This window comes from Pyxicephalus adspersus, chromosome 4, assembly GCF_032062135.1.
Source record: "Pyxicephalus adspersus chromosome 4, UCB_Pads_2.0, whole genome shotgun sequence".
In the NCBI taxonomy this organism is placed as follows: Eukaryota; Metazoa; Chordata; class Amphibia; order Anura; family Pyxicephalidae; genus Pyxicephalus; species Pyxicephalus adspersus.
Genome location: NC_092861.1, coordinates 44,560,492 through 44,585,351, shown reverse-complemented (window position 1 = coordinate 44,585,351; position 24,860 = coordinate 44,560,492). Strand labels below are relative to the sequence as shown.

The 24,860-nt window shown below is 37.1% G+C and overlaps 2 protein-coding genes across 4 annotated transcripts in view; one reads left to right on the top strand and one right to left on the bottom strand.

Moving 5' to 3' along the window:
- RSRC1 (arginine and serine rich coiled-coil 1) overlaps positions 1 to 16,826 on the bottom strand; it is a 158,856-nt gene extending 142,030 nt beyond the window's left edge. The window contains exons 1-3 of one of the 2 annotated variants that reach the window (XM_072408025.1): positions 16,704 to 16,826; positions 13,948 to 14,134; positions 8,987 to 9,100 (exon numbers count right to left, since the gene is read on the bottom strand). In XM_072408025.1, coding sequence (XP_072264126.1) covers positions 8,987 to 9,100; positions 13,948 to 14,129 — 296 coding nt within the window. In that variant the 5' untranslated portion in view covers positions 14,130 to 14,134; positions 16,704 to 16,826. Of the gene's footprint in view, positions 1 to 8,986; positions 9,101 to 13,947; positions 14,135 to 16,518; positions 16,556 to 16,703 lie in introns of those variants that run through there. The other variant, XM_072408023.1, reaches the window with a different exon arrangement.
- Positions 16,827 to 20,815: 3,989 nt separating this feature from the next.
- Positions 20,816 to 24,860, top strand: part of SHOX2 (SHOX homeobox 2) — an 8,682-nt gene continuing 4,637 nt past the window's right edge. For both annotated transcript variants that reach the window (XM_072410389.1, XM_072410388.1), the window contains exons 1-2: positions 20,816 to 21,180; positions 24,594 to 24,802. In XM_072410389.1, the coding sequence (XP_072266490.1) occupies positions 20,898 to 21,180; positions 24,594 to 24,802 (492 nt within the window). In that variant the 5' untranslated portion in view covers positions 20,816 to 20,897. The remainder of the gene's footprint in view (positions 21,181 to 24,593; positions 24,803 to 24,860) is intronic.

Genomic DNA, 24,860 nt, shown 5'->3' with positions numbered 1-24,860 from the left:
TCACCACTGTTTTCTTAAGCTGTATGAATGGTTTATATACCTTAACAACACGCCACACATGGCTCTGATTATGTTTAACAGGACAAGGTACCCATTGAATAACTTTCACAGACTCGGTCCTAATGGAATATAATAATAAATCTGATATAGGGAGATAAAAATAACTATACACCAATCATAGAGTAGTGACAATAAATTATTTGAAATTGACACTCTAATAACTCAAAGAAACACTAAAATAAGTCTAAATGTACAGAACACAGGGGGGAAAGCCAGCTAAACAGTCAAAACGTACAATGTCTTTTGCCAACATGTATTCTTTAATATGAGCAGCTGTCAACATTTTACATATAGATGCCACTAACTACTAAACTCTGGCATGTGTCAAAATTCCATCTGGTTTCTTTTGCTTTAACTATTAATACCTAATGACCAAATCCCCAGAGATGCTCTTAAATGCTTTAGGATTGTCCTTGAGAAGAAACTTTCTCTCACCAATCAATCAAGAAGTTTGAGGTGGAGGTTTGTGTTGAAATGTAGAGTACTGTTTAAGTTAGTAAATGAACATGGACAGGTAGCATATCATCAATATCATGTTGATAGAAGAAAAAGGGTTTGTGTGTGGGGGGGACGGGAGCAGGAAAAATATTTGCTACACAGAGAAGTTAATATTCAACAAGGAGAAAGAGTGATGAAAGGAGGCAGTCATGTTGGAAACGCAAATATACCGACAAACACAATTATTAAGCTAATTGCAAATGAATACAGTCAAGTGCCTTCAAAAAGAAAAACTTTGCTTGGGCTACACAAAGCTTTGACCTCTACCTGAGTAAGTGCATTTAAAACACAAGCCGACCACAATTGATTAACTGTGCCAGCTAAGGCTAGCCTGGGAGAAAGAGATTTTATTTTTTTAGGATTTTTTTTTTTTTATTCCACCCCATCACATGGCCCTAAGCATAGTTAAATGAACCTTAAAATGGCTACAAACAGCTCAATGACTACACAGAGTCCTGCCAATTAGAAATAATTAGGGATTCATTTTGGTGGTAAGTCTTTTTAAGTGCATACATAATGATGCAATGATGCTTATTAGCGATCTTATACGAGCTATGCTCAAACAGCCTGAAATAATTATGCAACTATCACAAAGCCTTGCACATCTCTGTACTTCACCTTAATGTATTTAAAAATCCACTTCATTACCTCCAGTAATTAATCCTCCATTAATTGCAGGAAAAGCCCAGTTTACAGTGCTTCGTCTCTAATTATCATCTTATAAATAGTTATATTTCTAATTAATGTGTTCATTAAGCTGGATATCTTTCTCAAAGCCACGCTAAGAGCAAAGGTTCCGCTTGTTCTCTCAACAGTCTAACTAGCCATAAGGTTGGGCCATTTTGGTTGTATTTGCTTTTATTTTATTATATTCAACCTCCTAATTGGCATTTAAAACCTAATTTGGAAGAACTTCAAGAAGAGTATATAAGGAAAATATGAAAATCTTTTTTCTCTGTATCACAAAAGCTTAGTGCTTTAAGAGGAAAACTTTCTTATGAATAAATTTTCTGGATTCGGGCAGCTCTTCTGGCACAAATTAGCTTTCACGGTTAGTGTACAGAGCAAAATGGTGACTGGATAATGAATCCTATGCTTCATATTGCTGGAAGAAAAACATTAGTCACAATCACCTAATAAACTACTAATAGATTTTGATTTGTAAAAGAAAATGTTTAATAAACTTTTAGACTGGCTTAAGAAAAAACTCAAAACAAATACTAGCACAAAAAATGTAAAATGAAAAATGTCCATCTTATTCTAGGAAGTGTAATGTAATCCAATCACACTCATAACCAAAAAGCAGTAGTCTGTATCGACAAGACATACAGTTCAAATCTGAATAAAAATGATTGGCTGCAACCAGTTACTGCCATAAACAGAGCAACATTTGCCTTTTAAAGATGGACTACAGCCTTACATTCTGTCTTGCACAGTTGTGCCACAGCCTGCCTTATTTCCTAGCTGGGGGTCATCCTATACCATCAAGCCCTTTCCTCCCCAATATGACAGTCACTGACCTGCCCCTTCTATTCATTTTATCCTTAATAATGGGAGTCAACATCACACATGGGCTTTACATAGGGTGGTCTGTAGATGTAGTCTACTAGGAACACCCACATCTCCAGACGAAGGCTACGTACACAGGTTAGACTTTTGTTGTTTGAAAGGATCCTTTATGCTCCCCCGATTGCTCTTGCAGCCCTAGAGTAACTGTAGTATGTGTTCATGTATGGAGATTTTCTATCCAAGAACACAGTGTTCTTGGATAGGGAATCTCTGTCCAAGAACACATACTGAACAGCAGTTCATCTGCAGTCACAGCTAATTGAAAGCACTCGCGTGCCTCCTCCATTCAGCTGTGACCGCACAGTTCCCACGGTCAGTAGGCTGTACTTATCAGCCCGGTGGACCGAGGGAACTGAACTGCGGAATAACTCTCAACGGAGAAAATCCATTGAGAGTTCATCTGCAGTCACAGCTGATTGAAAGCACTTGCGTGCCTCCTATCAGCTGTGACCGCAAGTTCCCACGCTCCCCGGGCTGTATTTATCAATGATAAGTACAGCCAGGGGAGCGTGGGAACTGAACTCAGATCAACTCTCAATAGGGAAACTCCATTGAGAGTTCATCTTCAGTTCCACTGCGATCTCGGGCACTATAGGTTAATTAACCTCTAGTGCCCGGGGATCGCAAACAGGAGGATTCCCAGGCCTCTATTGAGAATTCATCTGGAGTTTTTTTTTTAAACATATTTGTAAACACAAATTCGCAAAGTTGAATTCTGTGTTTTTCCGGGTGGGTCTGCCCAAATTCCAACCACCATTTTTGGGTCGAATATAGGGACAACCTGAATTAGAACACCAACACTAATATTAATATGAACATGTCCAACCCAGCAGTCTTTGGTGTCCATGTATATCCTTGTTTGAACTCTGTATGTAGAGGTGATCAAGGGATTAAGATTATTGAAAAAGAACAATGGTAGAACGTAACTAGATGACAAATTATCTACAGACATTAATAACAGATCTTTTACTGTAGGTTCTAAACAAAAATATTTATTGTAATTAGCCTGAAGTGGACTTAAATACCAAATAATTGCAAGCAGACATCATATTTATTGCAAAAAGGATAGGCAAAGTCCCTTCTACAATAAAACATATTTACCTGCCTTTTCAAAAAGTATTCTGGGTATCCCAGCATACCCACGGCTGCAGAAAATTAATTACCTCCCGCATGGATCAAAATGGCTGCAGATCCAAAAAAAAAAACCCAAAAAAAGAAACAAGTGAGGAAGGTGAAGCCTGCGAGTAGGCAAGGACAAAAAAATATCTAAATCAGGAGGACAAGTTTTTTTTTTTTGTTTTTTTTGATTGCAGAAGGTATACTGGACAGTTAGGGCATTTTATTGACAAAATGGGATATACTAAAGGATAAGACGTTATAAAGTGGGATTTAATAGAAAAATGGGATATACTACGGGGTAAGACGTTATAAAGTTGAAAGTGGAAACAAAATGGGGTTACCGGACACCTATGACACAAACAACTGGGTGCATTAATTTTGTCACGTGTTGCCCCATACCTTTTTGACCATCCAGCTACAGTTCACCTACACCCAGCTGAAAAAAATTTCTGGGGAGAACACTGACTACAGACCTATAAACCTAATGTATGGACCCCTGGCTTATAAGTCTACTATCTCTGGCCAAAGATCTAGTCCAGGAAAAAGCTATATTTTAGGCTGCTGCTAATGGGTAAGCAACACAAAATTAAGATGTGTTGGATGTGCATTACTATTGATATTTTTGGGCAATTCTGCACCCTAATCCTTCTCTTTTAATTCCTTATCACAAATAAAATACTGAAAACGTGACATGGAGCCTAACTTTTTAAACAGGCTGCTTATTTCTAATTGAACAATCATATAGCCTATTTAAAGCGGTCCTATCATCTATCCCTTTTTTATATTGCAAAAAATTCCATCGGTGCTGGAAAGACGAGAGTACCTTTGGCACTCGCTGGGTACAGTTTGTGAAGTGAATAAGGGCTTTTCCCTATTAAAGGTAAGTGGTATTTTTTTCAGTGAAATTTCTGCTTTAAATGGAGAAAAGAAGGTAGTCTGCTGCTTGGTATCATGGTGTGCCCCATACTGAACGGCTTAGGTAAAGAGGAGATCAGAACAAACAATATGTTGAAGGAAAGGCTATGAATTCACCTCCATGCTGCTTGATGTTCCAATGACAACAGTTAAAAACATTAGGTAGACATTTAAAATTCAAGGAACAAGGAACTGTCAATCTCCATGGACACAGCCAAGAAATAAAAAACAACCCAAGAAGAATAGTGAGAATGGTAGACTTAATTTCAAAGGACAACCTCCAAACAGATACATGCTGCATTTCAAGACCAAGGACCATCAGTGAGCAATTGTGCAATCTGTTGCCTTTTGAGCTTCAGTGAATCCAATAGAAGAACCTGAGGAACCCCACTGTCCATTAATGTCCACAAATGAAATAAAGCTTTTGAAGAAAAGAGCCCCACACCTACAGTAAAAATGAAGGAGACTCAGTTATGTTTTGGTCAGCTTTGTTGCATTTGACACAGTGTTCCTTGAGCCCCTTTAGATTTGCATGAGCAAAACACTAATTTTAAAGATGATGTTCAGATAACCGAAAATATAAAGGGATCATCTATCTTTGCTTTTTATTTCCTTCTTGAAAATTAAAATCACCAAGAAGATGAATGTGCACTTTGGTAAGTGTTTATATACCAAAACAAATGTATTGATCGCAGTGCAGATGTGTTCACACTGAATACCTAGTTATGTACTAGTAAACTTCAGTCTGTGTATTTTGAAATTCAACAATGAATTTATCAACAAAGTTTCTAGAGAAAAATATGAAAGGTAGCTTGTTTTCCATTTAACTTACTGTTTGTTTAAAATATGTAGTTACTTTTGTGAAAATGATCTGGGCACAGGTAAACTTAAAGCCCAACTAAGCTTATCCCACGGAATTAAAAAAAAAACAGGCAACCATATTGCTTCTACTAGGTACTACTAAATGGTGAATGCACGGAAATGAAAAACACATAATACAAAAAGAGTGAAAATGTTCAGTGAACATTTTTCTCTACCACTGTAAAATGGAAAACACAAGATCTCTAAATCTTCACCCAAGCCTGAATTTTAGTAACCGATATATTTTTCCTGTATCTTGGCACCTAAAACCATTGCAATCTAATATTATTATTCTGATTTCTTTGAATAATATTCATACTCTAAGGCCATTTTCCTTCACATATTCAATATCATGCGTGTTTGTATCTCCATTCCTTTTTCATATCCTGTCACGGTATCAATCACTGCCTCCTGTCCACTCAATCCAGTTTTGATTTATCAGCCGTCGTCTTTCTGGACTCCATAACTCGACCCAAACCATTTTAACGAGACAGTGACAAATAGCCCCCTGTATCACATCAACCTGTTCCACTTAGTAAACTAAGACACGGAAGCCATGACATCTCCACATAAAGTATTCCATTCCCCCGACTGATGTATATTAATGAGGAGATGCGATTTGAAATGCCTCTTCCACATCACCATCTAATATGATCGAATTAGGAAATGGGATGATTTATTAAATTTTGCTGAGCTGAAAGACTCCTTTGTATCGTTCCATGTGAGGTTGGGAGAAGGGAGCTGCTGCTTTCAATTTCTCCTGCAGAGGACATATAGGAGCTTCACAGACAAATTATTGTCTCAAGGAGGCAAAATGTTATTAAGCAAATGTTCAATAACGCAAAGCTAAATCAGTTTTTTTAAATTCCTAATTTAATGTAAATCACGGTTCCTTTGCTGAAATTCAGTTTGCGATCTTATTAAGTCCCATTTGCATCATCCAGCCTCGCTCCAGGATAGTTTTAAATTCATAGAACTGGTGAGTAAAAAAAAAAAAAAAAACAGGAGCCAAACTATTACTGTATCTACCAGAACAGAAATAATTAATACACTGGCACTGGTTCTCAAATATAATACCCCTGCACGATATGAAAAGCATATTAAAAAATATAGCAACAACAGTGGCACCTACAACAACTTTTGTGGCAGTGCCATGTCTGCTATTTAGCACCAATTTACAACTATTACAAAACCACCTCACAGGAAAGCTTTCAATTTAGTTCCAAAATTCCAGAATTTGGTTAAAACTACATTTTTTACTTAAATGGAATATTTTAAAGCTCATATGTATTCTGCTAATATATGGTCCTCCCTGGTCCCTACTTATTAACATTCTAATAATTTTTAAAGCAGAACTAAAGTAAAACAAAATAACACACTTACCTTTAATCCCGCAGGTCTGTCAATCCATCAGGAAGTTTCTTGAATTGGGTCCAGCATCATCCGGGTATGCTTCTTCAGCCCGGTCGCCTATTTTCTTCACTCTTCTTCTGGGTTCCTCCTCGTACGTCAACCGATCTCCCATTGCGCAGGCGCAAGATGAGGTGACAAAGATCGGAAAAATGTTGTCAGTCTCACTGCGCATGTGAGAACTGCAATTTTTCCCCTTTTTAAAGAAAGGGCTCATTCTCCCATTCTGTCTTGATCGCAATGGCGATGTAAAGTAAACATTGTGGGTTTAGGTCCACCTTAAGTAAAAACAGTGTTCAATACAGTTCTGATTTAGGACCCACATAATTACTTTGTTTCTTAACTTTCCTGTGCAATGCAGAATGATCATGGATGGTAGGTTGCTGTACATATCTTCCTGAAAACATTACAACACACTGCATCATGCTGATCTCTACAGGTAAACCTCCTATGAGATGCTTAGACTCCATCAAAGGAATGAAAAATCCTATGAATAAAAGGAGCAGGCCAGGGACATTAAGGTTGGGGTGGGAAGGGCTAAATGATTCTCTAAGTCCATCAGCCAGGAAATATAACAGGCCCAATCTGATGTGCTAAAGTTTCTAACGCACACTTTGAGAAGTTGACTGTGTGTAGTGAATTTAAAATAGGCAATTTCAGTACAGGAGTTGTACAACTGTGCAAGACTGAGGGCGAAACCTAAATAAACAGCATGATGAAGGCTTTAAAGCAGACATGGCAAACTTGCATATTGTGGGATGTTACGATTTTCAGGGATACAATAATGTACATAGCTTACCTTGGTCCTAAATTACATGAAATGGCCTTCATTCAGGCAGAAAAGGAAATTCAAGTTCTCCTAACTATATTCACATGATCACTTGAACAGTGAATGATCACTGCACTGCACTTTCAAGGTTTTTGGGTAAAAAATAACTAATGATATCTACTATTATGCAAAACAAAATTTTGATTACCTCCAGTTTAATGCACCATCTTTTTGCAATGGTATTTCAAAAACAGGGACATAATAATGAATAAAACAGATGCTTTTTTTTATCAAATACTCATACATCGCATTCATTAGAAGTCAAAATTCAAAGGGAATTAGGCAGTAATAATGTATGTAACTATTCATACTATTTAACACTTCCGTTGTTAGGACCACCCTCCCATTTTTCAACTCCGGTGGCCAGACCAATATTTCAGTTTTTCCCTTTTTTTTTTTTTTTTTTTTCTTTTTTGCAGGCTGTCTTCTCTTTATTTTCACCTGGAAATCCTGCAAATAACACATATTCTGTCCTTGAACACTTACAATCTCTCCCCAACTGAAGGATCCATGTTTATCACCCAGGTTGCAATTAAGACATGTCTGCTTCTGTCCATCCCCAAAAGGAAATATTGGGATATGTAGATTGCATAAAGAAGAAAATTATGTTTGTTTTGCTTTCGGTTCAGCTTTTAGGAAATGACAAGGTCACTCGGTGCCTGGCAGATTCATCCAGCATTTTTGTACTTGCTGAAAACATTTCTAGCCTAAAATAATAGATAAAATGGGCCTGATTTATAAAAGCTCTCCAAGGCTGTAGAGGATACACTTTCATCAGTAAAGCTGAGTTATCCAGCAAACCTGGAATGGACTTCCTAAAGTAACTTGCTATTTGTTAGCAAATATTTTCAATCCTGGATCAAATCCATTTCAAGTTTGCTGGATCACCCAGCTTCACTGATGAAGAAATGTATCCTCTCCAGCCTTGGAGAGCTTTAATAAATCAGGCTCCAAGCCTCCACCACATCTAGAACTGGCAAACTGCAATAGATTACATTTCTTTCTTTGGGAACACTCAACAACACTGTTGAATATAACTGTTAAAAAAAATAATTGTACAAAGCTGCTCCGGTAAACTAATTGTAAAAAGCATTCTCTTCTGCTGCTCCAAAATCCTACCTCGATGAAGTTGAATGTTTCTGTGAACTCTGGCAATAAAGTGTAGTGATAGGAAGAGGACACAGGACATCGACATTTCTGAAATACAAACTTTGGCAGCATGGGGAGCAGAAGAGATGGGTATTTACATGCTTGCTCCCATCCAGGGACAGTTTTGTGTAGATTTTTGATCTGACTGGGTTGCTTTTTTTTTTTTTTTTTTACCAAATTCTGAGAAGCAATGCTATTTTAAAAAACACAAACAACCATGCCCAGTTGATTATGTTTGGCATTGATTTAGCAAAAATGAGCACCTAGAAGTGGGGAACACTGTTCAGTCTCTGTGCCACAGTGACAGCAAGACAAGTCTCTTAGCAGTAGAGGACAGGGAGAGACTTTATATAATGCTCTGCATCCTTTGTTCCAGCTTTCCACTACTAAGGAGGCAAAAACATAGTATGTGTAGTAGTTTACTGAGACTTGGTTGTTACAATATTTCTACACAGAAGAAATTACTGGCAGAATAATTTATTGATTTCAGTTGCTGCTATTGAATTCAGTTCAGTTATTGAATTATACCTTTATCCGAAATAAAAATTGATGATGACCCTAAAGAAACAAACGCACCTTGATGTCCTTGATCTGTGGACTTTTCTTGACTTCCCTCTATCTCTTGACCTGCTGGGACTGCGTTTTCTTCTTGAGCTGTATGATGATTCACTGCTAGAACGATGTCTGCGTCTAAAAAGAGCAAAAGTAAAAGTTATTTTAACCAGCTAAATTATTTAGAAAGTTATTTTATTACATAGTAAAAATTCACAAATAGGTTCTATATTCTACATTTACTGGCTACATATAATGCATACAAAATAGTCCAACTAATTAATTTGCTAGCTTTTACTTTGCACCTAGCTGATTACCATTTGTAAAACAGTATATTTAAAATGGAAGATAAACGTTCATGTCTAAAACCAGGGTTAAACTACATCCCATACTAGTGATGCAATAGTAACATGGTGTGCTAATATTTATTTCCTAAATGCACCAGCAACCCACAAGGTGATCACTGCTAGTATAAAAGCAGCTATATCTTATGTACAGACATCCTATCACAAGGCTATTTAATGACCTTTACAGATGGCTACATAAAGAGTACCACTGACCAGTTATTTCAGCGGCAACAGTAATAAAAATAGTAGACTGGAACTACTTATATAGGAAATCACCATAACACATTGGCGAACTTTGCCCAGCCTGTGAACTATTAGAATGAGGTTTAGGATCATTTTTATATATTTGTGTTTACATTGCATTAGTTATTATTTCTTATTCAGAAATCTAAAGCAGATTTTCAGCTAAATTTTCTTTTCCAGAGTGGTAGCATCGTGTTGCATGCCTAGTGCTGGTATGTAGCTTAATTAAAAGAAAACTGGTAAAGTTGCCTTGGTGGTAAATCACTACAAAATAGGTGTAACCATTTCAACCCAAAAAAATGCTACAATTCACAAACCACCAGGTACAACCGACATGACTCACTTGTTCTTCACATAGGTGGTTCCTGCTGCCTTCGTATGGACTGTTTTGGTTAGGGTATGATAATCTTAACATAAAAGTTCCTAGTGTTTAACTTTAAACAATGGGGGTAACACCCAAGATTTAGAAAAGTGATTTTTACTTTGGAACACTAAACTTAAACTGTTTAACTTTAATCACATCACAATACAAAGGGTTTACTGGTAGAGTTGAGGCTGCTATAAACTAGTCATTATTTTTTATTAGATTGAATAAAACACTGATAATGGAAATTTAATAAAAAATAGGGCACGTTCGCGCGATGGACAATAGATTGTTACCTCTATTGAACATTAGGTGGGAATGCCTATTCTTTGAATGAATGGCCTATGTAGAAGCACAGGAGAGAGTAGCAGATGATCGACTGGCATTTGATCACCAATTATTTTAAATGCTGTTTACTATAACGACACAGCTCTGCCAATTGCAAGAGAAAAAACTGGGTGGGAGATTCTAATGGTATAGAAAAAGAACTGTACAATCTTCTACAGTAGTGATACACACACTGGGCTCAGGTGTTATAAACAGACACTTCAAACTACACTATCCTCAACATTTATGAATTTATTAAGGTATGAAAACAAAAATATGATAAACGCATGATTCATTGGAAGTAATCTATGAGGAAAAACCATAACTTTAAATATAATAATATATGAATCCCTAAAGCGGAACTTAAGTAAAAAACAAAAAAAATAGTAATTTATCTTTATTTTTGCAGAACACTCAGGAGTGGTCTTCCATACAGTCCTGCGTTGTCCTGGTTTCCTGCTTCATTCTGGCACGGAGGAAGCGGCGGGTGCCAGCATCTTTACCATCTTTTTCTTCCTTCTGTCTATGTAACCTGACCTCGCACCGCACAGGTGGCGTAAATGTAAGTTGTTGCTGTAGTTGTAATAAAAAAAAGTGCCAATTTCACTGCGCATGCGTAAGATTGCCACTTTTTTACGAATTATTAAAAAGCTCCTTCTGCACATGGAAGTTCTTCATGCATGAGCAGAAGAAGCAACCTAAAGCCTCCTAGGATTCGTGACATACCCAGCTGTAAATGCAGAAGGGGAGGGGCTTAGTTTTTGTTTTTTTAAAGGCATTTAAAAAAAAAAAAAGATGGAAAGGCATTAAAGAAAAAAAAAAAAACATCCCATTTTTACTTAATAGAGAAGGGCTATCCACACTTCTATATAAAGTAAGAATTGTGGTGATAGGTCCACTTTAAGTGTAAAGGAATAGCATCACAACAAATAATTTTCTTTTATTACATTAAATAATTCTGTTTAGTCAATTTAGCAATCAGCTTCTTATACCCTTGCGTTTAGCAACATTACAGCAAAAGGACATTTAAAGGCCAAGTAAAAACAGATTGCCCTTGTTCTAACTCCAGGTATCATTTTAAATTGTGGGATATAAGATCATAAAGAGGTGCTAATGCATACTCTGACCAGTACTCCCATTCTTTTTGTGAAACAAAAAAAAATTCTTCCTTGCTGCACTTCAGAATTCAGAAGTAGCAATCCAATATGCAAGCAGAATTGATGAACATCTGCTTCAGTGATCCCATGTCAAGGATGGCTTGAATCATTCAGGACAAGAAAAATGTTAAGAAACAATCTGCAAGATATTGGAAGCCTTACCTAGAAAAGCAGCACATGTTCAGTGCATAAAATGTAACAAAAAAAACAGTAAGAAAAAGAGAGAGCAGAAAAAGGCCAATATTTATAAATTGAAACCAGAAAGTTCTTTAGGAGTATATTCTAAATGAGAAATGGATTCAGGGATTTTCATAAATAAAGCCAAGGCTGCCTCTAATATCTGCCACCAAAGCAGCATCCTTGCATGCTGGAAACTTTGATGAGCTCCTGAATAAAGCAGAAGTCTCCCCAGATGAGAAACAAGGATACCATTTGTCAAAAAGAAGTCAGAAAGCAGCAGAATTCTCTTATGAAGAGAAATATATGAAATATAAAAGCAAGAAATCATTAGGCATTGACAATACCCCCCTAGAACATTTCAACTTTATTATTTATAAACACAAGAGGAGTTTCTACCAAAGAATCTGATGCATCTAAATTCAAAAGGAACTGCCCAATGAGTGACACAATTATCTAGGCAATTCATAAAAAGTGGGCCCAAAGGTATTCAGAATTTATAGATGTGCAGCTCTAAAAAAAAAAAAAACTCCCCAACATTTTCCATTTCTACCTAAGCAAATACTAGTATGGATTCCACCCTGGAAAATCAAAAATTATTTAGATATTTACTATGAACCAAATCACAGAGAAAACAAATGGGTATCAAGACCTTTCCCACTGACTCCCTGACTATTTAGATGGACAGATATAAGCCAAATGATATTTCTGCCCACCAACTTCTGCTGTTTACATAGATTTGAAATAGCACAGAATTATATTAGAATTATCTGGCAGGGCAAGAGATGCCCAGATTATTCTATGCTGAACTTCAGTAACAGTTATATGTAAGTCTTGTCCTTCCATGTGTCTGTGCCTGGACACTGAAAGGAAAAGCAGCATCTTCATTCTCCTTCTCAGCATTACAAAACAACTGACTTGTCATTGATTAACTTCTCCTTCTTCTAATATGAGCTCTGTAAAATGGTTAAATCATATCAAATGCAAATACATCATGAATTAATTGCATTCAAAAAATATTGGTGTCTTAATGAATAAAGAGCTACATTACTTTGTGTTTTTTTTATCCTCCTTGAATTCACCTTTAAGTTTGCATCATCTCATCGCAAATGTTAACATTTAACCCTTGCAGTGTGAGAGATTTTAATCTATCCAAAGTTAAATTTAGGTACAGGTGGGAGGAAAAGGCTCACTGTGTGTAACTATGAAAGTGGAGTTATTTGTTAAGTCTTCATTGTCAGCAGATCAGAAGAATCACCATGATTTACAAATACATGACTGTCATACAACTCCTGTTCTAGCTGACCGACAGACCATTTCAATTTGGTGGCAGATAGCTTTACCAACAACCCAGGAATTCCAAACATTACAAAACTATTTTTTTTAATAATGTTATCCCTTATTCTCACAGCAGGCAGTGCTCTCCTCTTTCTTTTTATCACTTTGTGTTGTGGGTGAACCCTTGGAAACCTTACTTACAATGCAGGACTTACTGGTCTTGGACTGTACATGAAGACATTAAAGCCTGTGCCCCATAGACAGGGGAAGCCAGTGGAAGTGGGGGATTAAGGTAAGTAAAAATGCTTGTTACTGGTACCCTACGCAAAAGCAAGAAGCTTATTTTCATTTTTCCTGGAGTTCAGCTTTAACACTTGTAAATGGGCAAAAATGTACAGGCGCACTTAAGAGTACAGTAACACTTTAACGCCTCACATTGTGGCTGGCTGGTACCTAAACCCAAGATTCTTAAATATGGTAGATGCATTAGTTTTCCTCTTCCACTCCACTTTTGTTACCCTAGGACAGAAAGTTTGCTGGAACTACAAAACAACTCCCACTTTTTTCTCTGTCTATTACTTATATGTGATGACTGGTAAAATTATGGAGATTTCAGTTCTGCACAGATAATTAGAAGGACATGGTATTGCTGGGAAGACCCAGCAGTATGTTTCTGCACTTATGGAAAATGCTATTAGTCTAAAAACCCTATTTTTATAAAAGATTCGATACTGAGAAAACATAAATAGAACTAAAAGTGTTTTCCAAATTAAAAAATAATACAAAGACAGCATAACAAATGTGGACAATGTGAAGAAATATTGTTTTGTGAAATATATCTTCATTTTGAATTTAATGCCAGCAACACATTTCAAAACAGACAGGGAAATTCAACACTGAATTTGTATTGAATTAAAAAAAGAAAAAAGAAAACTTGTGGAGCATCTCCTATTACAGGAGGCTTATAAGTAACAAGTGAATAACATGACTGGGTAGAAAAAAAAATAACTCTGAAAAACCAAATTTCTTCAAAATGTAATAGTGGTCATATAAAAATATCACCAGCCCTGGAATGTGAACACCTAAGCTTACCTTTTGTCATAGGAGTGGGAACTTGAGTATGCATCTCGCGAGCGAGATCTTGATCTCCGTCCAGATTTTTTATGACTCCGAGTTCTGCTATCTGATGAGCTACTGGAAGAAGAACGTCTACGATGTTTCTTCTTTTTGCGTGTCCTGGTCTCCTCCTCTGAATCTGAAGAGCGCCGCCCCATTGTATCTAACCAAAAGAAAAAAGTCAACAAAAAAAGTTAAAAAAAAGTTTTAGTTTTTTACTGCCTGTCTATTGGAAAACTCATCACTTCCTGTCCTTGTTACAGGTGGTTATTGAAAAAGGAAATAAGGGGAAATATCTTTAATGAAGTCTTAAACAGCAATAAAAACCTGAAAAAAACAAAACTTTTTGTTTAAATTTCCATCTTATCGCTGACTGAACAAACAGTGGACTGCTGAGTATGCTTTTTGCCAAAGAGTGGGCCCAAGTAAAACAAGAGAGCCGATTGCAAGATTACAAGAGTTACTTTTTATTACTTATATTACTCTTCAAAGTTGCATATTATTCTTCAGGGGAAATATCTGCTTCAGCTAGCATAGAATTAATATACATCTTGGCATTTACTAGGTAATCTAGTTATATTGGAAGCAGCTGCATTGAAAATATCCATTGTTAGCAGCATACACAAGACTGGACAAGAAGCTGATAAACTATACCTGAAAGCAGTCTCTTATGAGTTCCACAAAACATGAGCCTGAAACTTCATCTCTCTAATTTGAACTGCACTACATCTGTAATCACTTTTATCAGAGCTCTTCTACTGGCATCAGTTTAATATGGAAAGGGGACTTGTGGACACAACATTTCAGTAATAAGTGCGCTATATCAATAATTAATTTCTGTTTTAGGTGCACTGAAATACCATAACTCTGCACTAGATTTGGCCCCTAAAATAAACATGTCCCAGGATAACACATGGCTGTCATTGCTGAACTGTTTCCAAAAATTCTGGTTGCCTGGTTCTCCTTTTGACACACTGAACTCCTTTATATGCACATATGTGTTTCAAACCAATAACAACTGCAGCTTATGCTGGTTGGAAGACTATAGCCACACAAAGCTCTTTTTTCTTCCTCAATCTGAGGGTCTGAGTCAGCCATTGCACTTTTACCTAAAGGGTTATGCGGCTTTGAATGAAGGAGCAGTGCCCCAGCATTGTCACCCCATCAAAGCCAGTGTTCTCCGGGCTCCTTCTAGCAACGTTGGGTCACAATACAGAGGCTGCCACCAAGACTAAAAAATGTTTTGGAGAGAATACTGAAAGGAAACTACATGAGGTGCAATTTACAATCACTATGATTATTATTATTATTATTATAAACAGGATTTATATAGTGCCAACATAATACACAGTGCTGTACATTAAATAGGGATCTATGAGCCTTTAAATGGGGTACATGAACTATGAATTGCAGCAAAACATTTTTTTAAAGGAGGCCACTGTGTAAATATTTTAATTCCTATGGCCTCCCTACAATTACACTTTGTGCTTATTCCATTGCATAGTGGAACACTTTATATGGTCACTGGGATTATTTTATTTTCTGAAGACTGTATATAAATTACCCTGCATCTTCTATTGTCAATCACTGAAAAACTCCAAAAAGAATTGGTGCCTGTGAGAAATGTTTAAAAGGTTTGTATTACATGAAGCGTTGAGTGAGATGTGTAAGACAGCAAATAGTTCTTTAATCAAAGCAGGATTACCCATCTTCCAAATGTGAGCATAGTGGCAGATATATGGTGCTCTAAGTCATAATTTGGAGCTTACACAAGGGTAATGTTCTCTTCCCCTGGTGGAGCTGGTGTTTTTCTGTATGGGTACAGTACAGGTAACAACCAACTATAATGCTGCATGCACAGTTTTTGTCCATTGTGGTAAGTCAGCCAGCCCACTGGACTTCAACATGCAGAAACAGATTGCACTGCAGAAGACCATGTTGTTGTGAATGGACTCTTAATGGTACTTGTAATTGTATCAATACACCAATTCATTCTAGATGTGAAGCACCACCACCTTGCACCAAAGTGTGCTCATTAGCAACAAAAATGTTTTGTTTTTTTTACTCTTTGCAGCCTATTTATAATGAATGACTGCTATCTGAGCAGCACTCTGGGCTTTGCAGACCTAGGTCCAGGGTTGGAATCTCAGCCTGGACACTATCTGCTTGGAGTTTGCAGGTGCCCCCCGTGTTTGTGTGGGTTTCCTCCGGGTACTCTGGTTTCCTCTCACAATCCAAAAACATGAAGTGAAGGTAATTGGCCTCCCCCCAAAATTAACCTTAGACTTTGGTAATGACATAGGACTATGGTAGGGACATTAGATTGTGAGCCCCTTTGAGGGAAAGCTAGTGACATGACTATTTACAGTGCTACTTAATATGTCAGAGCTATATAAATACTGTGTAATAATAATAAAACAAGACAGGTTGCCATGTATACAATACTGCAATGCACATGAATGGTCACCTCAGGCAGCATATATTTCTATCATACACAAGTCTTGTCACACCATACAACACCCAGGCAATGTCTTGCAGCCACATTACATCTGTTTATTGCTATCTCCATACACAGCTACAGCAGGCCCAGATGGGTCAGTGCCTCTTCCTAAGGCCCCCGTCAGCACTGGCCACTATACATGCCTTCCTCCTACATAGAGCCTGGCCACAGAGCTGTGACCGGGCACGGAAAGGGCAGGAGACCCGAGCACAGAGCAGCGACCATCACTCACCGGAAACTGCACAGCCTCTCTCTACCTGACCCACGCTGGAAACATAAACCTAGACAGGAGCAATCGAGCCAGTCTCCCTGCAGGCGCAGGCAAGCAAGCGCCGAGCAATCGATAAGAGCGAGCGGCTTTGTGAGCGCAGTAGGAGGAGGGAGGAGAGGGGAGAGCAATGCAGAGCGGCGCTTCATAAAACTAACTGTGCCTGCTGCTGCTCCAATACTCAGTGCAAACACCAAGTCATTATAATACTGCTCACACACAGCACAGAGTTCTATCAGTGCCCTGCAAAGTCACTCTGCCCAGGGAAGGAGACAAGCACACAGTCCTCCAATAACCAGCAACAAGTACCCCACAGCAATCCCAGCATTCCTCTAATCTACCCCTAGCCTGGGGCAACTGTATACACATGGGGTACCTGGCTTATAGGGGAGATACAAGCATGGATCTGTACACTGACATAGCAATACAACTTATTTCTCATGGATGAAAAACTCCTTACAGGACAAGGCACTTACAGTAATAATATCATTGTTCCAAAATGAATCAATGTCTACTGTGCTTTGGGAAACTTGAACTGCCCATGTGTATCAATGAAAGCTAATACTTGTACAGTATATATTATACTATGTAATAATGTGTATCAATGGAAGTTAATCCCTGTACAGTATAATATATAATAATATATATATATACTACAGGGGCTGCCCATGTGTATCAATGGAAGCTGATCCCTGTACAGTATATATTATACTATGTAATAATGTGTATCAATGGAAGCTAATCCCTGTACAGTATAATATACTATATAATAATGTGTATAAATACTACAGGGGCTGCCCATGTGTATCAATGGAAACTGATCCCTGTACAGTCTAATATACTATGTATAAATGTGTATATATACTACAGGGACTGCCCATGTGTATCAGAGTATGATTGTCCCTGTACAGTGTATTATACCATGTAATAATGTGTATATATACTACAGGGACTGTCCATGTATATCAGTGTATGATTGTCCTTTTAGAATATATAATACTATATATTATTGTGTATATAAACTTTAGGGACCCTCCATGTATATCAATGTATCATTGTCCCTGTAAAAAATGTAATACTATGAAAAAATGTGTGTATACTGCATGGAATGTCATGTACAATCAGTGGATGTTGGTCTCTGTACATCATATAATTGTATTAGTGTGTGTACACTGTATGATGTATGTATATCAGTGGATGTTGGTCCCTGTATAGAATAAAGATAATGTAGAGACAATAATACTATGTATTAATGTGTATGTGTACACTACAGTGATTGTGTGTAGTATAGTTGGTGCTGGAAATTATAGAGTTAACCCTTTGTACAGTATATAATACTATGAAATAAGTGTGTGACTTTGTGAAGTTGCCTTTGTAAAGATGTACAATGCATTCAGTGCATTTGGGTCTGGTTCCTGTTCAGTAAACCTATATACAATATATAATACTATGTAGCAACCTCTCTGAAAGTTACACAGGTTTAGGAGTGTATGGATTGTGTACAGCACCCCTGTATATATCTCTGTATATATATATATATATATATATATATATATATATCTGATATATCCACAGTCTCAGTCCATAACATCCTTTTGTCTGGACATATATTGTTTTCTCTGTCCTTATTTGTGCCATATACCATCGATAACGAATATTCGTGTCTGCTTCACAATACTAGGAAATCATAATAGTTTCGTTAACTCTAAAATGCAAGCTCTTCAGAACAGCGCATCACACTTTTGTGTCTCGTCAAAGGGTTATCTGCAGGCCGGTAAAAAAGTATTATTTTTTAAGGAGAATTATCTTTATTATTATTATTATCAGTAGTACAAAAGTTTTGTATCACTTTTTTGCACTATTCGTTTAGTTGATGAAATGATAGAAAATATCCGCCTTGATCTTCATCCACACATCTCTTCCAGCCCCGATCTATATTCCGTATAAATGATCCATACATTGTGTGATCATATAACAAGCTGTCAATCCCCATTATTACACATTCGTCCTAAAAAAAAAGTAATATGAACATAAATGAAAGAACTAAAGTTCTGCTGAATGTCGGGCTATACGAATATATATAACACTGCAGAGTCTCCAAACTGTAATATAAAGACTGTACTGTGAACTATGGTCATACTAATCCTTTATATTTTATTGGAAATGTGCTGGGTATAGTCCTGTCACTGGGCAGAGGGACATGTCATGTCTATCCCTACTCACCACTCATCCTGGGTTTAGTGTTCTGTCACTGAGAAGTAGAAACCATGTCTGTCCCCTCTCAGTACTCTTCCTATATATAATGTTCTGTCACTGAGCATGATGACAAATCACCTCTATTCAGTACTCTAAAATGGTATAATGTCCTGTCACTGAGCTAAATGAAAAGCCATGGCAGTATCCTCTCAGTCCTTTGCTTGGGTACAGTGTCCTGTCACAAAGTCATATTGGTCCCCATGCAGACCTCTTTAGGTATAGTGTTCTGTCACTCAGCATGATGACAAGTCATGTCTGTCCCACTCCCTGGACATCTGCTCCACCAATTCTTTCTTGTTTGCAGACGAAAATGGCTTGAATAAATGAATAATAAAAATATATGAATAGGAAATATAGCTAAAATATAACAAAATATATTTTCCTAAAGTATTTTAACAATGTTATAAGGTGAAAAAAACAAATTCAGAATGATTTAATAAAGTGTGTTTTAATAACCTGCAGTAAGAAATGTTCTATACTCATGAAATGAAGTGTGTTCCAAATTAGGAAATCGTATGATTACAGTTTTGTGTGAGATATAAATATATATATATATATATAGATTTAGATATAAAGATATATATATATATATATATATATATATATATATATATATACTCCTACAAATATATGTGTGTGTATGCATACAATCACATGAATGCCACTACACCCCGATTATTACACTGAACCCTGGAACTTTATTATTGAATTCTTCATACAGGGATTGGAAATTTCAACATTGGACTTGGATAGACTTTCTGTGCAATTTCACATAAATCAATAAATATTGAAATATAAAAAGGATGCATGGGAATTCCTAAAAGGCCATGTGAGATGTGTAGAGGACTGATCTCCAATCTGACATTTGGTACAATCTACATATGAGTAGATGAGATCTGAATTAAGAAGGGCAGAGAATGATTTTGTAGAAGCAGAATAATTGCTGGCAGCCCCATCACACCTTGAGTCCTATTAATATTAGCAGCACCTTTCTACAATTTATCTGCGGTGGGTATTAATAATTCTCATTTTTTGTATCAGATGACAAACAACGTATTTAATGGATAATACAATTCAATGGTTACTTATTGCACTCTAATAATACAAATTCTATTCGTTTGATGTTAGATGTTCGTTAGATGTCAAGCCAGGAGCACAGCGATCGATACGAATTGAATAAAAACAAGGTATCATAGCATGAATTTTCCAATCAATTGTGTAATATTGGCATGCGATGTTTTTGGAAAAGTCGCAGCGCTGAAACAAAATCGGAGCAGAGCCCGACCCGCCGGGTCAGCAGGCTTTGGCCTGCAGTTGTTGCAGGTAAGCTTTGCATGGGCTTGGCACGGGTTAATGGAGAAGATAGGGCCATGGTAATCATCGGGTTTGGATACCGGATTGGGGTTGCAGAGACACATGGCAGTTTGGTTGTGGCCCCTCCCTGATCCGGCCCATCTCCCCTGTGTCCCCCTCACCCCCCTGCACTCAGGACAGCATGCACACAGCAAAGCTTTAACTAAATTAATTAGGGATTCTTGTCAATCCGGGGGATTAATGGCCAATAGCAACCTGAGCACAAATGATGTGGGAACCTGTAGGGCTCCAGTGATCTGGCACTGCTGCTGCTAGGATGCTACAAGGGAGAAAGGGGGATTCTTCTGCTACTTCCAAGGGGAGGTAATTTGCTGAGAACAAGGGGCAGGCTTTGCAAAGTATAAATACTGCGACTTCAATAGCACATCCCTATCTGATGTGAAACTCTTAGCAGGAAGAATTGACAAAGATCTCTAACGAGGGGAGATTGAGTGGGGTTTTCTAGCTGCTCAGCCCCCCATTGATGTCTTGTGATTGAGCTTTTCAGGGACCCTGGAAGGAAGATCTGCCAGGTTATTATCCCCGACCATGGAAGAACTTACTGCTTTTGTGTCCAAGTCGTTTGATCAGAAGATCAAGGAGAAAAAAGAGATGATCACTTACCGGGAGGTGCTGGAGAGCGGCCCGGTGCGGGGGAAGGAGCCGGGCTGTGGCGGGGATGGTGCCCGGGAGGACGGGATACCGGTGGCCAGGGGGGTAGGTGGGGGTGGTGGAGGAGGAGGAGGCGGAGGAGGTACCAGATCGCCGGTGCTGGAGCTCGAACTGACCACCGACAGGATCAGGGACCCCGGGAGCCCGAAACTCACAGAGGGTAACTACTCATCCACTTGTCTTTATACACTGCTGCCTGTAATCTTATTATTTTGTATATTGTACTATACAAATACATCAATACACAAAAGTGTATCCAGACAGCAGCATGGGTTGAAGCATCAGATCCATCCCATGCATTATTTACTATGCCATATGTGCAGACAGAGAGGACAGCAGGCTTTGTACACACATGTCCACACACTGCACTTACACACAGCCCTCATATCACTAATCCATGACTTCTACAGGCAATCACCAGTTTAAAGTGGAATTCAATCAATGCAATCCACCATTACAGGGTCACAGGCACACTACAGGGTCTTACCCCCCTTCATTGATCAGACCACAGAGCCCCTGGCACCCCTCTGACCACAAGTGAACTTTAATTCTATTAGTAAGACCATGATAATGTTTGTGCTGACCTGCAGATATGAATAGCAGCCAGTGCTGACAGCAATGTGAAGGATGCCTGCTAACTGTATACACTTCATTACTCCACAATTAGCGCATCCCCAAACCTTCCTGATATTTACTCCATAGGACCAAGATAACACTCCAGGATCAGAAGTTTTTTTTCCAGGAAAAAGTCACAATTATTTTCAGCCTGATTTAAAAAATGTCAACTACATGGCTAATACAAAATACCTAACCTTCTATGAAATCTTAGGAACATTAGTATTATTTACCTAAAATACAAATGTTTAATAATAAATCTTGTTACTGCTGATGCTTAGAGAATGGAATATAGAAATATAATACTTTGCAGAAAAATTATACTTTTATTATCTTCTTACCTAGGTTGTAAGTTATTTATCGTTATTATAGCTGTGTATTTGGTATATTATCAGCATTGATTATATTCGCTTAGAAATAAGTTCTGATATAAATATTACATAAAGTGTATATTCAATTATTTTGTAGAGTATGGAATAGAATGTATATTTATATATATATTCCTAAAATACTATATTTACACAGCACGAAGATCCGATAATTCAAGGGATGCAATCATTACTTATTAAAATGGATAATATATATTTATTCTCAGAGTACACTATCTTAGTACTGATAATTAATAAAGTTTATATTCAGTGAATACTTATAGAAATAGACAGTTTATATGTATTCATATATTACACTAGGTACTTATAGCCAAGTACTGATAATTAATACATAAAGCTCATACTCAATAATTCAGTGGGTAGTATACATGTATTCTTCTAGTACAATAATTACGGATATCCCAGTACTGACATTTCATGTGTGAAGTGTATATTCAATGGTTACCTAAAAAATTTGGTAGGATATATATATATATATATATATATATATATATATATTTATATTTGTCCATATTTCTATAATAGTATATTAATACAGCTCTTTGCACCGATAATTGATTTTGTAAAATATATATTCAATGATTACACTTTGAAATAGACAGTGTATATAATTATTCCTACAGTACAATATTTACTTATATCATAGTATTGATTATGCACCTAGTATATCATATGCACAGTAGAGATTTAAATGGTTACTTATTAAATTGGTATATATATTTCTATAGTGCAATATTTTTTATATCTATAAGTACCGACTATTCATGCGTATTTCTGTATTCCTATACTACAATATGTACTTAAAGTCTAGTATTGATAATTAATATATTAGGTATATATATTCAATTATTACACATATAACTGTATGGTGTATTATTGTAATTCTATAATATAATACGTACTCATAACCAAGTTCTGATAATTCTTCTATACAGTATATATATATATATATATATATATTTTTTTTTTTTGTCATAACTTCTAGAACGTATATTCCAATATTACAATATGTATTATCCTAGTACTGATAATTTCATGAAATCATATATGTTTATTGATTAATATCATAAATAGATAATATGTTTATATAGTACAATATACTCTATTGTACAAATCATGTATAAAGTATATATCATCGATGATTCTTTTAAAAAAACTGTATAGTATATGTCTGTATTCCTATATTACATACACATATATATCCTGGTGCAGATTATAATAAAGTATTTATATTCAGATAAATTTTATAGAACTGAATATTGTATATCTGCGTTCCTATCATGCAATATGAAGTTATTGTACATCCTAGAACTGGTAATTTTCATATAATATATATATATATATATATATATATATATATAGATGTCTGTATTCCTATAATTATTTCCTAGTACTGGTAATGCATATATAATATTATATATTGAACAATTTCTCACAGACCTGGATAATATATATCTGTATTTGTATACATATACTACAGATGTATTTATGCCCACTAAGAAAATGATAGAAGAAAATACATGAATGATAGGAAAGTGATTTGAAGCTTTCCATCCATGCATTTGTTTAATCAAATAGGAGGAGCAGCGTGTGATTTGAATGTCTGCACTGGCATGGTAGAAAGTGCGGATGTAATCAGTGGATCTGTTTATCTCAAACCTTTGTTCAAATAAGAATTCGTTGGCACATCGGAACTTAGCTTCTAGCAGCTCCCGGAAATCATTTCCTAAACAAATTGGCACAATGATGAGCAGCACACGTCCAGGCAGAGGTAGGGCAGGCTGCAGGACAGGCTCTGCTCCACGTGTCCGGCTGCCGCTCACCCCCAGCATACACATTGAGCGCTGCCTCTTGTCATCTCCCCAGCGCTATCTGCATGTACAAGGAGCCGTGCTTCTGTAACAACCACTATATATGTGTTATGTGATTTGTAGCTATATAAACTCTCTGGGGAAATTCGTTCAGAGTGACTGACCATCTTGTTTGAACACAGTGGGCTAGATTTAATTTAGACCTATCTGTCCCTCTTGTATGCATTTAGTAAGTGCTGTCTATTCCATATCTGGTTAGCTTGTATGGGGACAGCGAAGAAGAAGGAAATCTGGATTTAATTATTGGATATTAACCTGCATTATGTGGGAATAATTGTGTAAATTTCATATTAGTATACCTGACCTTATGACATGGGGGTGTAAGTTCAGCATACCTGGCGTTATAGCAAGGGGCAGCTGTGTAGATTTAGCATTTGTTATACCCAGCCTTTTGTCTGATGGAGGTAGTTGTGCTGATTTGGGTTTTTAGTAGAACTTGTCTGGAAGGTTTCTCAGTTTAGTAACCTGTAATGCAGGTAGTGATGTATGATGGTAATTCATACTGCAGAGGCCCTTGGAATAGTATGGACATGCTGATTGTCTTTTATTTAAGAAATAATCGATTAGATTTTGTGCTGATTATCTGCGATCTATACCGGGATCGCTATAAATCTACAGCAATAGAAGAGATTAATGTCAATGGAATAGACTTGTAGTGTCACAGTGACAACAGGCTGACCAGTGTCTCTTGTGTGCAGTGTCCCCAGACATGAAGGAGCGGAAGGAGGACCTGAAGGTGCTGGAAGAAGAGGGGCAGACTAAAATCAAGCAGAGACGGAGCAGGACTAATTTCACCCTGGAGCAGCTAAACGAACTGGAGAGGCTGTTTGATGAGACTCACTACCCTGATGCCTTCATGAGGGAAGAACTGAGCCAGAGACTGGGACTGTCCGAGGCCAGAGTACAGGTACCAAATATTGGCCTTCCCTATATGCCCACCTGCCACTGGGGAACAAGACCAATCA